Source organism: Prionailurus bengalensis, chromosome A3, assembly GCF_016509475.1.
Source record: "Prionailurus bengalensis isolate Pbe53 chromosome A3, Fcat_Pben_1.1_paternal_pri, whole genome shotgun sequence".
NCBI classification, from domain to species: Eukaryota; Metazoa; Chordata; class Mammalia; order Carnivora; family Felidae; genus Prionailurus; species Prionailurus bengalensis.
The window spans coordinates 64,680,494-64,692,875 of NC_057354.1; the positions used below are offsets into that span (position 1 = coordinate 64,680,494).

At 58.9% G+C, this 12,382-nt stretch overlaps 1 protein-coding gene and 1 long non-coding RNA gene across 4 annotated transcripts in view; one reads left to right on the plus strand and one right to left on the minus strand.

Annotated features, from left to right (window-relative positions):
• Positions 1-416: 416 nt before the first annotated feature.
• LOC122496792 lies at positions 417-9,067 on the minus strand. Of its 2 annotated transcripts, XR_006300944.1 has the most exons (5): positions 8,733-9,067; positions 7,969-8,514; positions 5,339-7,374; positions 4,583-4,627; positions 417-3,836 (listed from the first exon to the last, which is right to left on the minus strand). It is a non-coding gene; the product is annotated as an uncharacterized LOC122496792 (long non-coding RNA). The 2 variants fall into 2 exon arrangements; XR_006300943.1 differs by lacking the exons at positions 5,339-7,374; positions 7,969-8,514; positions 8,733-9,067 and having other exon boundaries at positions 4,583-5,104.
• Positions 3,538-12,382, plus strand: part of SIX3 (SIX homeobox 3) — a 94,436-nt gene continuing 85,591 nt past the window's right edge. For both annotated transcript variants that reach the window (XM_043603298.1, XM_043603297.1), the window contains exons 1-2: positions 3,538-3,642; positions 11,206-12,016. In XM_043603298.1, coding sequence (XP_043459233.1) covers positions 3,588-3,642; positions 11,206-12,016 — 866 coding nt within the window. In that variant the 5' untranslated portion in view covers positions 3,538-3,587. The remainder of the gene's footprint in view (positions 3,643-11,205; positions 12,017-12,382) is intronic.

Genomic DNA, 12,382 nt, shown 5'->3' on the forward strand with positions numbered 1-12,382 from the left:
GCTTGAGTGATGAATGTTACAACGACTTTAGCTACCTACGTGTGGTTTTCTAAATCATACAAGCAGAGTTTGAAGAATCTTGTAGAATTAATTGGTAAGTAGTAACAAACATCTTTAACTCTAAAATTCTGGTGGTTATGTATTATTGGAAAGGCTCTGAATAAACTACTCAAAGGGGAGAAATGCCCTCAAGGTAAAGGAGTTTGCTTCTTTGTGTCCCGAGCCTCAGCCTTGGGGAATGGCAGTGACTCCCGGCTTGGGAGTGACGGTCTCCTTACTCATTTCGCTCTCTGTCATAGTCTCTTCCTGAAGCAAAACAGCAGGTGGACTCTTATTAGGGAATAAGGAAGAACAAACCTGGAGAAAGAAAAAGGTCTTGGAAGAAAATGCCCTTCCAAGGAAGATTGAGTCTAAAATGATTTTCACTCTTTATTGTTTAGAACATCTGCAAGAACAAACACTACAATTTCCAGGAATTAAATGTGTCTTTGGGAAAAATTAAAAGGACACAGTGTTTGTCCCCCAAAGGGAAGAAATCCTTCCCTACTCATACTCCCAGCCCCCCTCCATTTCTAGGGTAACCACATTTGTTTAAAAGTGTCCTCCTGCAGTGTTTTCCAGATGGTTCATCTCTTCTTCAGGAGACGGACCTTCCTCTGCCCCCTTGGAGGGTGGTCATCCGACTTGCTGGCCCAGAGCGTCCTCTTTTTTTTTCTCTTGTTTTGTCTGAAAGAATCTTCCCAAACTTACCCTCTACTTTCAGAGAGACAGTTGGGGAGGGGAGGGCATCATTGCATCCAGTGTGCCTGCCTCTTCTGCAGGGAAACCATGATGGCTACTGTCTGGAAGGTTCACCAGGATGGGGCAGGCAAACAGAGCTGAAACCAAAAACAAGGCTGTGCACTTGCTTGGGCCTTTCCAGGAAAGCGACTCTGGGAATCAATCCCTCCTCTTCAATCCCCCACCCCCAATGGCCTGGACGAGGACTTTCTCCTGGGACAGGGGAGGAGGTGAGGGAGAACTTCTCAATATCTCACAAAGAAACGTCGTCTAATAAACCAAATAATTCAATTTTCTTTGGAGTGCCCTTTTGCAGACTTATTTTACACAAAGGGGACTGGGATGGAAGGGAAAAGGCAGGAAGACGTGGAGATGAGCTAATGTTCTTTTTTAAAGACTAAATTTAGCATAAGAGGAGTGGAAGGGACCCTCCGGATTCTCCAACCTGATTAGAGCCCAAAGTTCCCATTAGGTATTAGGAATCTCCTGGCATTGAAGTGTGCCTCTGCTCTTCACCTCATCCTCCTTCAGAATGCAATCTCCCAAACCAATAATATAACAACAAATAAATGATGCTGATCCAGACGGATCTTTCCTGGATTGCCCTCTTCTGGGTGTCTCTGACCCAGAGCAAGGGGAAAGGGCCAGCTTTGGGGTGGAGGAGGTCCAGCTTTGGGGTGGAGGAGGTGCTCTTTGTAGGTAGTCTCCTGGACTTGACCTGAAACCTTTCACGCAGTCGGCGCAACAAAGTTTTTCCCTCGGGAACCAACGTCCCTCTAGCAGGAAGCCCTTAGCTTCACAGCCTGCATCCTCACTCGGTCCACTCTCCCGCTGTGGCCGGGGTCACTCCGCGCGGGCATTGTGGCTTTTGTCTGCATCTGGACAACCGGACCACGCACTGGAAATGTCTGTGGACATTTCTTTTTTTTCCCTCAAATTCTGTTTTTAGTGTTCCTCTAATTCCACCGCGTGTACTCGGTTACAATTGCACGTATGTTCCATGTACTTACTGTCAGGTGACTCTGCTCAAGCCTGACGTGCGACCTGCTGGGTCTGCTTGGGGAGGAAGGTGTGCAAGTGCAAACTTGGGCCTTAGGGTGGAATGAGAGGTTAATAGGGTTTCCTAGCCCCGGGACCCTCTAGGCCTCTCTTACATCTTCATGTGCCCAACTTCTCAACTTTCCAAGAAGAGGCAGACCCTCCAAGGATTCTGCCTCCCACTCCCTTCTGGAAGGGTCGAAACAGCCGCTGGGACTGGTCTTGGTGGATTTTGGCGGGGCCAAATGGTGGGGGGTGGGGGGGGGAAAGCGGGTTCTCTAGGTCTCCTAGAGGCTGGAGACCCCGCTCCATCCCCGGGCCACCAAACGGCCGAAAGAGCCCCAGGATACTGGGGAAGGTGCAGGACCCAAGAGTGGACGTGACGGTGCCTCTCGGCCAGCGTTACGAGTCTTTGGGGGCGAAGCTCTCCTCCTAGGCCTCGTGAGAGCAGCCGTATTTGTAACTGGGAACTTGTCTGGGCCCGCCCCCTCGGCCCCTCCTCCCGCCCCCACCTCGGAGCTCTGAGCTCAGCAGGCAGTGGGAGCTTGGGGTCCAGCCACCCCCGAGCACCTGGGACCACGCCGTCTCTTAAAGCCCTTGGAGTGGATCTAGGGGGCTGGAGTGGGGAGAAAGGTGGCCAAGGTCGTCCGGTAGCAGTCTTGCGTTGTATACCTCTGCTGGGAGCCGCTTTGCCTGCCCGCCCGCCTTCTAGTCTCCGGGGCCGCTGGGGGTTGGCCTGGGGAGTGCGGGGGTGGGGATGGGGTGTGTGAGTGCTTGCTCGCCTGCTGCTGCAAGCGATGCTCAGAGGGATCCTGCGGGGACGTGTGCGGTCCTGGAATCCTGTGGATGTGTTTTCTCATGAGCGTGAGGGAGAAAGATGCGGACTTGCGTCGAACTTCAGGTCAGTTTGTTGTAAAAGGCCATTGTCAGTCAGTCAGTCGGTAGGTCTGTCTCTACTGCGCAATCGCATAAAGTGAGGCCACCTCTCCCCCGCCTTCCACGCAGCCTTCCAAGTCCGGCCATAAGGCTGTGGCCCGGGGACCCTGAGGCCTGGCGAGGCGAGGGCCTGAGAGTGCGCCCCGTGTTTTGATCATAAGACCTAAGATGCCCAGGTGCCCAGGGTGAAGCTATAAAACCTACGTGGGAAAGGGGGACTCAGAGAGCTACCCCCGCACCCAGTGCAGGGTGAAGTTCCAATCAAGGCGCGCGTTGAACCTGCAGACCTGGCATCTCATTGCTGACCCAGCCGGGGATCGGATTGTTGGCGGCAAGGGAAGGAGGGATGGGGAGTTAGGCTGATTCAGGATGGAGGTGGAGATGGCAGGAGTGGGGGGGGGGAGGAAAGATGACTGGGTGGGGATGTGGGGTGGGGATGTGGCTGTGCGGCAGACTCAGCAGCGGCTTTTCGCCCTGCTTTGAGGAGGTGCATCGGGCTGTGCCGTTACCACCCCCCCCCTCCACGCCGGAAAATAAAGCTAATGATGTAGTAATTTAGGAGGGGTGAGGGGCTGGGCGAGAGAAGGGAGGGTGGATGGGGAACGCGCTCCCCAAGAGCGAAGGCAAACAGCTGTGGAGGCGCTGCCCAGGGCTCAGGCTTCCCAACAGGTTAGCTAGACGGGGATCCACTCGGCATTTCGCAGGAAAGGGGGGGGGGGAGGCTGAGTGAGAGGGGGAGAGAGCCTCAGAAGAGGACAGAGGGAGGGAGGGAAAGAGAGAGAGGAGCGAGAGCGCGCGCCGCGCGGTTTAAAAGGAGACACTTACACTTCCTAATGAATATTTATCCGCCGCTGCTTCCTGCTCCCGGCTTCCCTTACCTTTCCGCAGGTAAGATCCTCCCAGAGCCTCAGCCCTGGGGGCTCTCCCAGCTCCCCCCGTCCTTCTCCGGGCACCGGTGGCCAGGCGGCAGGGCTCTTGACAGCCGGGGAGCTGGGGAAGTAGCAGGGTGGCTCTGCTCGCGGCTCGGCTTGGGCGCGGAGGCTCGCGACCCAGCACTTGCAAGGTCCGCGTGCGTGGGTTACCTGTGTGGAGTGGGTGTGAATGCGTGTGTAAGAGTGGGTGACAGAGAGGATGTGAGCCCGCGAGCGCGCGCGCGCGCCTCTGTTTCCCGCGCGCTCCGAGGACATTTTCCGACTTTTCACTCGGACGCCGGGGATTTCTTGCCTTTGCCTTTCTCAGCTTCCCCCTCCTCCCTCCGCTCGCCCCCTCCACCTCCCCCACCCTATCCCTATCCCCACCCCTGGCTGCCAAGAACCCCTTCTGCGGGCTATTGTACAGCCGGCGCGGGCTCCCCCGGGCCGGATCCCGGGTCTCGAAGAAAAGAGGGTGTGTAGTTGGGTTTCTGCCTTAACCCCACACACAAAGGCCGCCGGGCCACGGGGTCCCCCGCCCCCTTCCTGTCGTCTCCGCTGGCGAAATGCTGCGGCGTGTCCTCCCATACTCAACCTCTCCCACCCCCTGCCACACACACACACCTTGGGGTATCAGGGCCCACAACGGAGCTAAGAGTGATTGGGACCTGGGGGTACTGGGTGGAGCCTCGCGGGGCCCTCCAGCCAACAATCCTGAGCTGGAACCGGGGGACCGAGGACCCCCAGGGAGAGGGTGCCTCGCATCGCCACTACCACCATCCTCCCTGCCTTCACCCCGGAAAGGAGCAGGGGATTTCGGAGAGGCCCGGGGGTGGGGTGGGGGGGACCTGGGAGGGAAAAAGGAAGGAGGCCGTGGAGGAGCTGATAGTATGACCAGAATTTTTAAATGGACTTACCCGGCCACCTGTTGGGAATCCATTTGGGGTCGGCCAGTTCCGGAGCTGCTCCAAGTGGACACACAAAACCAAAAGCCGAAGTTGGAAAAAGAAAATTCTTTCTCTGGCCTTGCCCTGGAGGGGCCAGTCAGGCTAGCAGATCTGCGCTAGGGTCAGGGAGCTGCAGAGCCAAAAGCACCCTTGCCACCCCAGTTCCGTTCATCCCATGGCTCCGAGGCCCGGGGTCTCGGAGCCCGCGGACTCGGCGCTCAGGGCCCAGCGCTCGCAGTTCGGCTTAAGCCAGGACAAGCTTTCTAAGCCCTGCTCAGAAGTCAAGAGCAGCAGCGCCGCCGCCTCGGCGCGGCCTTTCATGACGCGGTCGCTCCTTATTCTTGTGCCTCGGCCTCTCTGGTCGCCCCCGGACAAAGCCACCGGAGCCCGGCCGCTCCCTTCCCGCTAAATCCCCTTCGGGGTCAATGCGCTACCAGCACCGGGCCGCGCGCTTCTCCTGCCAGTGGTGTGGCTCTTAAAGAGCCGCACCCCCCCCCCTCCGTCCTGCGCGCTCCCCCGACCCCCGCCTCCCCGCCCCTCTCCTCTGGATCTAGCCCCCCACGCCGACGCCTTAGGTCCCTGCTGCCCCGACCGAAGCCTGCGGACTCTTAGCCCCCTCCCTTCACCTCCTCCCCTGAGCAGTTGGTGGGCCTGGCCTTAGGCTTTACCCCGCTTTAGGTCCCCTTTCTCTCCAACATCGTTCATTCCTCGCTTGCCCACTCCTACCTTTGCCCTTTGGATGGATCAAGGCCCGGGCACCATCTTGCCCAGTGCACAGATGATCCCTAAAGATCGTCAGTTTGGGCTTAAATTAGGGGGTCGTGGGATGGGAAATGGGGCGGGGCATGCCAGCTGAGCTGGGGGAAAGAAAGAGGAGCAGACCAGATGGACTTAGAGGCTCTGCTATCCCAGGGCCTTGCTGGCCTGTCGGCAGAGGGTGAGGACTGGCTGGGTGCCACTCATTCCTAGAGGTGGCCACCCTGGGATAGGGCCCTGAGGTTACCAACCTGGTTAGCCTGCTGTGTATCTGAGGGATTGTGGGCATGTGGTGGGGGCACCTCTAGAAGTCCCAAGAACGTGCGTCTGTGAGAAGCCTCTTCCCCAAGCCCTCCAAAGTCCAAGAACTGGGTGCGCAAGAAGGGGCCTTTAGTGACAACCGTCCAGGCAAAAGGGCATGGGAAGGGGCAGAGAGGGAGTCTACTCCTTTTTCAGAGGACTGAAACACAACTTGTCCTGGGCCTCCTTAGAGTCGCTGGCTTGTCACTTGCCCCACTGAGGCAAGGGGAAGTAGATGGTGGCTTTGGTCCCCCTTCCTTCCAAAGTACCCCCTTTCTTCCTCCTCTTCGGGCTTGTTTTCGTCCCATCTTGCCCTAGCAGCAAGGTGGTCCTGTACAGGGGGGCCCTGCTTCAAGTGCTTTCTTTAGGCTTCCTAAGGACTGGAAGCATGAGTAAAGAGAGACCAGAGAAGGCATGGTTCTCTGGGGGAAGGGGGGCTGGTTCAAGGTAGGCTGTAGTGCTGGAGGGGCAATGATGGTTTGAAGAGGAGCGCGCCCACCCCTGCTCAAATTCACTCCCTAGCACGTCCGTTCTCGCTCTCCTAAAGAGATCCCTGCAAAGACATAGGCAGCCTCCGGGGCAGTGGAGCCCAAAGGAACGTGGTGGGGAGGAGGGTGGAAAACGGACCCTCCCCTGGACATCTGCCCTCTGCCACCCCAACATTAGTCCAGTGCATCTTAAAGGAACCCGGGTAAATGGTTGGAAATTGGCCTCTTGGGAGAGGGTGGCAGTGCACTCCCTGGACTGGAACCTGAGGCCACAACCCTCCTCCCCAGCCCAAAAGACTCACAACCCCAAAGTCTCCCACCTCTCTCCCTCTTCCGGCTGGGTCACTACAGCCAGCTGGGACCCAGCTTGGGCCCACTCTCCTGGGCCTGGCAGTGGGAGGTGCGGTGGCCCAAGACTGAGCCAAACTTCTCTTGTTTGAGGATGTGGGGGGCGAGGAGGCCTTCAGCGGGCGGTGGGGCTCATTAGGCAGAGTGGGGTGCCGAGAGGTGCGCAGCGCCGGCCCCGGAGGCCGCCTTTGAGCGGTCGGGGCAGCTTCATTAAGCAGCGCTAACAAGGCATACAAATGCCGGGCCCAGCAGCTTTCTTGCAATGCCGGAGCCTTAGCAGGGCGCCAAGCTAATGAGGGTCACTCAAAGGGGCTGATCAAATATTCAAATTTCCCCGCACGCCAGGAACTTTTATGTGCGGAGAAAGTTGAGGCAACTGAGCTGTGTTTACTGTCCCGAGCGACAATTGCTCGGAGCGCGGGTCCCCGGAGGCTAAGGCGCGCGGGGGGGGGGGGGGGGGCGGAGGCGCTGGGAGGGAGCAGTTGTTGTTGTTGTTGTTGTTTTTCATTCAAAGGAAAGTAATCGGGGTCCTTGAAGGGCTTCACGGCCTCCCCGCCTACGTGCTGCGCTCCCCTGCGCCCTCCTCCGCCGCCTGCGCCTAGCGCCTCAGTTTGCAGCTTGCGGGGAGGCCCAAACAGCCCTCGCCTCCCGATGTCCTGGGGGCCGGAAGGGCCGTTGCCCCCCCGGGACGAACCGGCCTTACAGAGCTGAGCAGGGCCTAATGGGTGCAGCTGCTCCAGCCGGGAGGCTTGCAGACCTCTGGGCTTTCCCGGTAACGCCAAACACGAAGTGAGTCCTCAGACACCTCTCCCGGTGGAGTTGAGACTGCTGGGGTCGGGGCTGATTTCGTAAATAAATGCCCCGCAGGTCCTAGTAATAGAAAGACACTCTCCAGCTCAAACGCCCTTTCTCCCGCACCACCTGTACGCAGTCCTGCCGGTTGCCTGGCCCAAGATTAAAGCAGAGACGACGGTGGCAGTTTTGTGACCTCAGCCTGTATGGGCTCCAAGTCCCAGATCCGAGAGTCTGAGCGGCCAGAGGGCAGGGGAGAAGTATGGGCCCCGCGGGCTGACCCATTCATCCGGATCTCCACGCTCTGAGAGACCCAGGGTGCTGGCGCCCCCCTGCGCGCCACCCCTTCCAGATGTCCCTCAGGCTCAGCTCCCTTCCCTCGCTCTGCTCAATGTCTCGGGCCCCCAGAGCGGCGTGAAAGGCGCCCGGGCCCCGGAACCCGAGGTCCTTCTGCTCCTACGCCCCCTCTCCAACGCCCAGCGCCTGGGAATTTGGGAGGGGAAGCTCGGGTGCTCCACAGTCCCCTCCCCCACACGGCCAGGGGGACCTACTAGACCCGGACCCTATGGAGCCTGCGCTCCCAGCTCCAGCGGGAGCCGGTCCAGTCACCCGCGCGGAAGACCCGCCGCCCCGCCTCCCCCCAACACCCAGCTCTCTGGACTCTCAACTTACAGGCTCCCGGAGGCGGACATCGTGCTTCGGGCCAGAGGGGAGAGGCGCTGGCGGCAGCGGGGCCGCGAGGCTGGCTCCCTGGGCGGCGCGGAGCTCGCTTCTGCGGGGAGTCTGACAGCCCGGGGCTGGCCGCCGGCCCCGCCGCGCCGGCTCTGTCCCGGCGCACAAAGCTGCGCGCCTCGCAGCCGCCCTCCGCCAGGCTTTGCACTCCCGAGTCGCGGTCGCCACCCCAGCAGGCGAGGTGCGGCGCGTCTGCAGGCGCCCCGGGCCGAGGCTGGGGGCCGGGGTGTCGCCGAGCGGAGCCTCGGCCCCATTTGCCTCAATTCTCCTTGAGTGGCGACGGTTTTTGATTTCAGCACTATTCGGCAGAGACCGCGGCACCTGCCCAGCCTCCCTCCAGGGCTGGCCGGGCTGCGACGGGGAGAGGCCGGGTCGCCCCCACCCGGAGGCGGGGGTTGTGAGGACGGGGAGGGGACTGGTTGGGTTCACCCGCCCGCCCGGCGCCTGGGTCCTCGGCTCCAGGGGATGCAGTTTCGGGGTCACGAGCTGCTTTCAAAAAGTTGAACACAATATTCGGAAACCCACCCGTAGGAATTCTCCCCCCACACGCGGCACAATACCCACTCCCCTCCCCTTTTTCATTCCTTCCTCCCCCGCTTCCTCCTCCTGCCCCTTCCCCCTCCCACCCCTCAGCCTATAATCCTTCCCCTACAAGAGAAAGGGATCGGGAAGAAAAGATGAAGCGTCTGTTTTTGTGTCCCAACCTTAGGGCTCTTTCTGGGCCCGCCGTGAACGACCGCCCAGAGCTTCGAAGCTGAACGGAGAAGTCCTCGCGGTTGGAAGCAAGATAGTTGGAAGGGAGAGATCAGCCGAAGTGGGACTTGGCGGGTCTTCCCTTTGAGCGAATATTTCTCTGTCTCTGTCGTGGGGTTTAGGACCCGCAAGCCTCAGCTGCCTGGGGCTGAGCGGCGGGTATCGTCCCCCATGCCCAGTCCAGACCCTCCCTGCCAGAGGAGAGACTCCAACGGGCAACTTGCACTTCTCTTTCCAGGAGGCCTGGCTCTGCGGGAGTCAGGGCCTAAGCAGGGCCCGAGCTCAGGGTTTCAGGGTGGGACACTCACAGCCCTAGTCACGTTAGGTTTCCCATTTAAATTCTCGCTCAATCTCTTTCTCTCCTCCCTCATTGAGATCTCCAAAGTGGTGTGGACTCTGTGCCTCGCCCCCCGATCTGCATCGGAATGTAGAAAAGATCTTTTTTTTTTTTTTTTTTAAAAAGAGTTTTGAATTCCTCAATGATTTTTCTTCTGGAAAGGCAGCTTAGGATAATTATTTCAGCTTTATTGAGGGCAGATTAGTTGAAGTCTGGACGCTGCGTTTCAATACGCGTTGTACACGGGCCGACAATGTGGGCATTGTTGGCTACTGTGTGTGAACTCATTCAAAATATACACTTTTTAACACCAAACCGAGTCCTGTCTAAATATACACAGTGCTCAGGGGAAAGACGTCTCTGACCCCGACAAATCTGCGTAAATCACACTTCCATAGTTACAGAGGCCTCACAAAGGGAGACCCCACTAAAGATGCTGATTACATCTTCTTAAAAGCAACATACCTTAGAATAAATACCCCTACCGGCCCCTGGGAGTGGGGGAGGGGGGTTGCCGTGGCCAGAGGGAGGAAGGGCTCTCTGTATCCTATGGGCTTTTTGGGGTCTGTTTTAGGTTTGTAATGTTACTTTGCTTAGGTAAATTAGTTGTATTATTATTTTTTTTCCTTTACAATATGAGCAAACATGCAATGTTCAGGCCTATCCGCTTCTTTGGGGAAGCCTCCAAAGTTTGACTGTCCTTCTGGGGCTGGTAGGCAAGTCCAGAGCTCCTTGGAGGAGTAGAGGTAGCAGGCATTTCAGGGGGCTCCAGAGGGTTCCAGATTTCTCAGCTCCCAGGGGACACAGCTGAAGTCTAGGGGGAAACAAAGACGTGGCTTGCCTTTCAAGATAAAAAGAAGTGTAGTGTTATTTATGCTGGTATTTTAAAATACAGGGCAATAAGGGAAATCAAGGCTCCTTGACCCGGAGCTGAGGAAAGCGAAGCGGGTGGAATCCAATGCAGATGAAATCGAGGTAAACGTGGCCGATGAACCAGGACGGGGGAGGCCAGAGCGGCTTCCAACACCCTGGGGCCTGAGCTCAGCCTCTCAGGCGCCAGGTGCCCCCCGAAATCCGGGAACCCCGCCGCAGCAGCTAGGGTCAGCGTTCGGTGGGCCCCATGATCTCATCTCTTCTTTCTTCCTCACCAGTATTAGTGCTCACATAGGCAGAAAGAGACAGCCCGACGTGCACACCGTGTGCAAACCGTGCCTGCTCGGCCGGCCCTTGGGCTCTACTTGAGGGCTGGCCTTCGGCCTTCAGGCGGCATGGGGAGCCTCTCACTTCACGACAAAAATCCCTTTAATTGCTCATCCCATTCAACAACTCTATGCCCACGGCATTTTGAATTTGTGGATCAACTTCTTTGGGGAAGAGGGAAGAAGGGAGCTGAGAGAGAGAGAGAGAGAGAGAGAGAGAGAGAGAGAGAGAAGTGGCGAGATTAAGAGTTGCAAGGATTAAAAAAAAAATCTCTTTCTCCCCCTTCTCCCTCTTTCCCTCCTCTCCCCCTCCCCCCCCCCCAACTCTGGCTAAGTGGTAAAACCGTCCTTACGTTCTCGGTATTGATTGGCAGGGCTGACAGTGATTGGCAGCGGTTGCCGTGGCAACGCCACAACGACACGCCGCAGACCAATAGAAAAGCGAAACAAAATGTTTCAATGCTGCACTCACTGTGGATTTAGGGGAGATATTATGAGGCTGTTGTCATTAGGGCGATTGCTGTGGAATCGCTGAATCTTGACTCGGCGGTGGTTGGCTCTCTCTCTCGCTCACTCTCTCTCTCTCTCTCTCTCCCTCTCCCTCTCCCTCTCCTCTCCCTCTCTGTCTCGGGTTCTCTGCGCGCGCGCACCGGGCCGCTCTCCTTCCTCCCTCTCTATGTGGCTGCGCGGGTGTGTGTGTGTGTGGATGTGTGTGGGGTGTGGGTGTCCCTTACGCCCTTCCTCCTCCCCCTCCTCCTCCTCCTGCTCCCCCCTCCTTTCCTTCTCCTCCTCCCCCCTCTCCTCTCCCTCCTCCTGGTCCTCATCGCCCCTCTCCTCCTCTTCCTCCCCTCTCTCTTCCTCTCCCTGAATTTTCTCCTCTCCTCTCAGGTCAGTCCATGGTATTCCGCTCCCCCCTAGACCTCTATTCCTCCCACTTCTTGTTGCCAAACTTCGCCGATCCTCATCACCGCTCCCTACTTCTGGCGAGTAGCGGCGGCGGGAACGGTGCGGGCGGCGGCGGCGGCGGCGCGGGCGGCGGCGGGAACTGTGCGGGAGGCGGCGGTGCTGGCGGAGCAGGCGGCGGCGGCAGCGGCGGCGGCTCCAGGGCCCCCCCGGAAGAGTTGTCCATGTTCCAGCTGCCCACCCTCAACTTCTCGCCGGAGCAGGTGGCCAGCGTCTGCGAGACGCTGGAGGAGACGGGCGACATCGAGCGGCTGGGCCGCTTCCTCTGGTCGCTGCCCGTGGCCCCCGGGGCGTGCGAGGCCATCAACAAGCACGAGTCGATCCTGCGCGCGCGCGCCGTGGTCGCCTTCCACACGGGCAACTTCCGCGACCTCTACCACATCCTGGAGAACCACAAGTTCACCAAGGAGTCTCACGGCAAGCTGCAGGCCATGTGGCTCGAGGCGCACTACCAGGAGGCCGAGAAGCTGCGCGGCCGCCCGCTCGGCCCGGTGGACAAGTACCGCGTGCGCAAGAAGTTCCCGCTGCCGCGCACCATCTGGGACGGCGAGCAGAAGACGCATTGCTTCAAGGAGCGGACTCGGAGCCTGCTGCGGGAGTGGTACCTGCAGGACCCCTACCCCAACCCCAGCAAGAAACGCGAACTGGCGCAGGCCACCGGCCTCACTCCCACACAAGTAGGCAACTGGTTTAAGAACCGGAGGCAGCGCGACCGCGCCGCGGCGGCCAAGAACAGGTCAGTGGCGGGCCCGCGGCCTGGCTACCGTCTCCCGGGCTGGGGAGGGAGAGAGGGGTTGAAATGGGGGCGGATGGGGCAGGGTGCCGATGGCGGCCGAGCACTCGAGAAGCCGCGACCCCCTGGCCAGTTGGAGAAAAGTTTCTGCTTGCCCAGACGCACAGAAGAGGGACCGTCAGCGGGATTATTGGCTGCTTTGTCGGAGAGGGGCTTTCGGCAGGGTGGAGAGAGAGAGAGAGGGAGAGAGAGAGGGAGAGATCCTGAGTGCCCACAGCCCCTGGTCCCAGCCCTGGGCACCTTAGCCCTGCTGCACCCTGCTACCTGCTCAGCCCTTCCACAGCTCGGCACTCCTCTGGAGCCTACAGA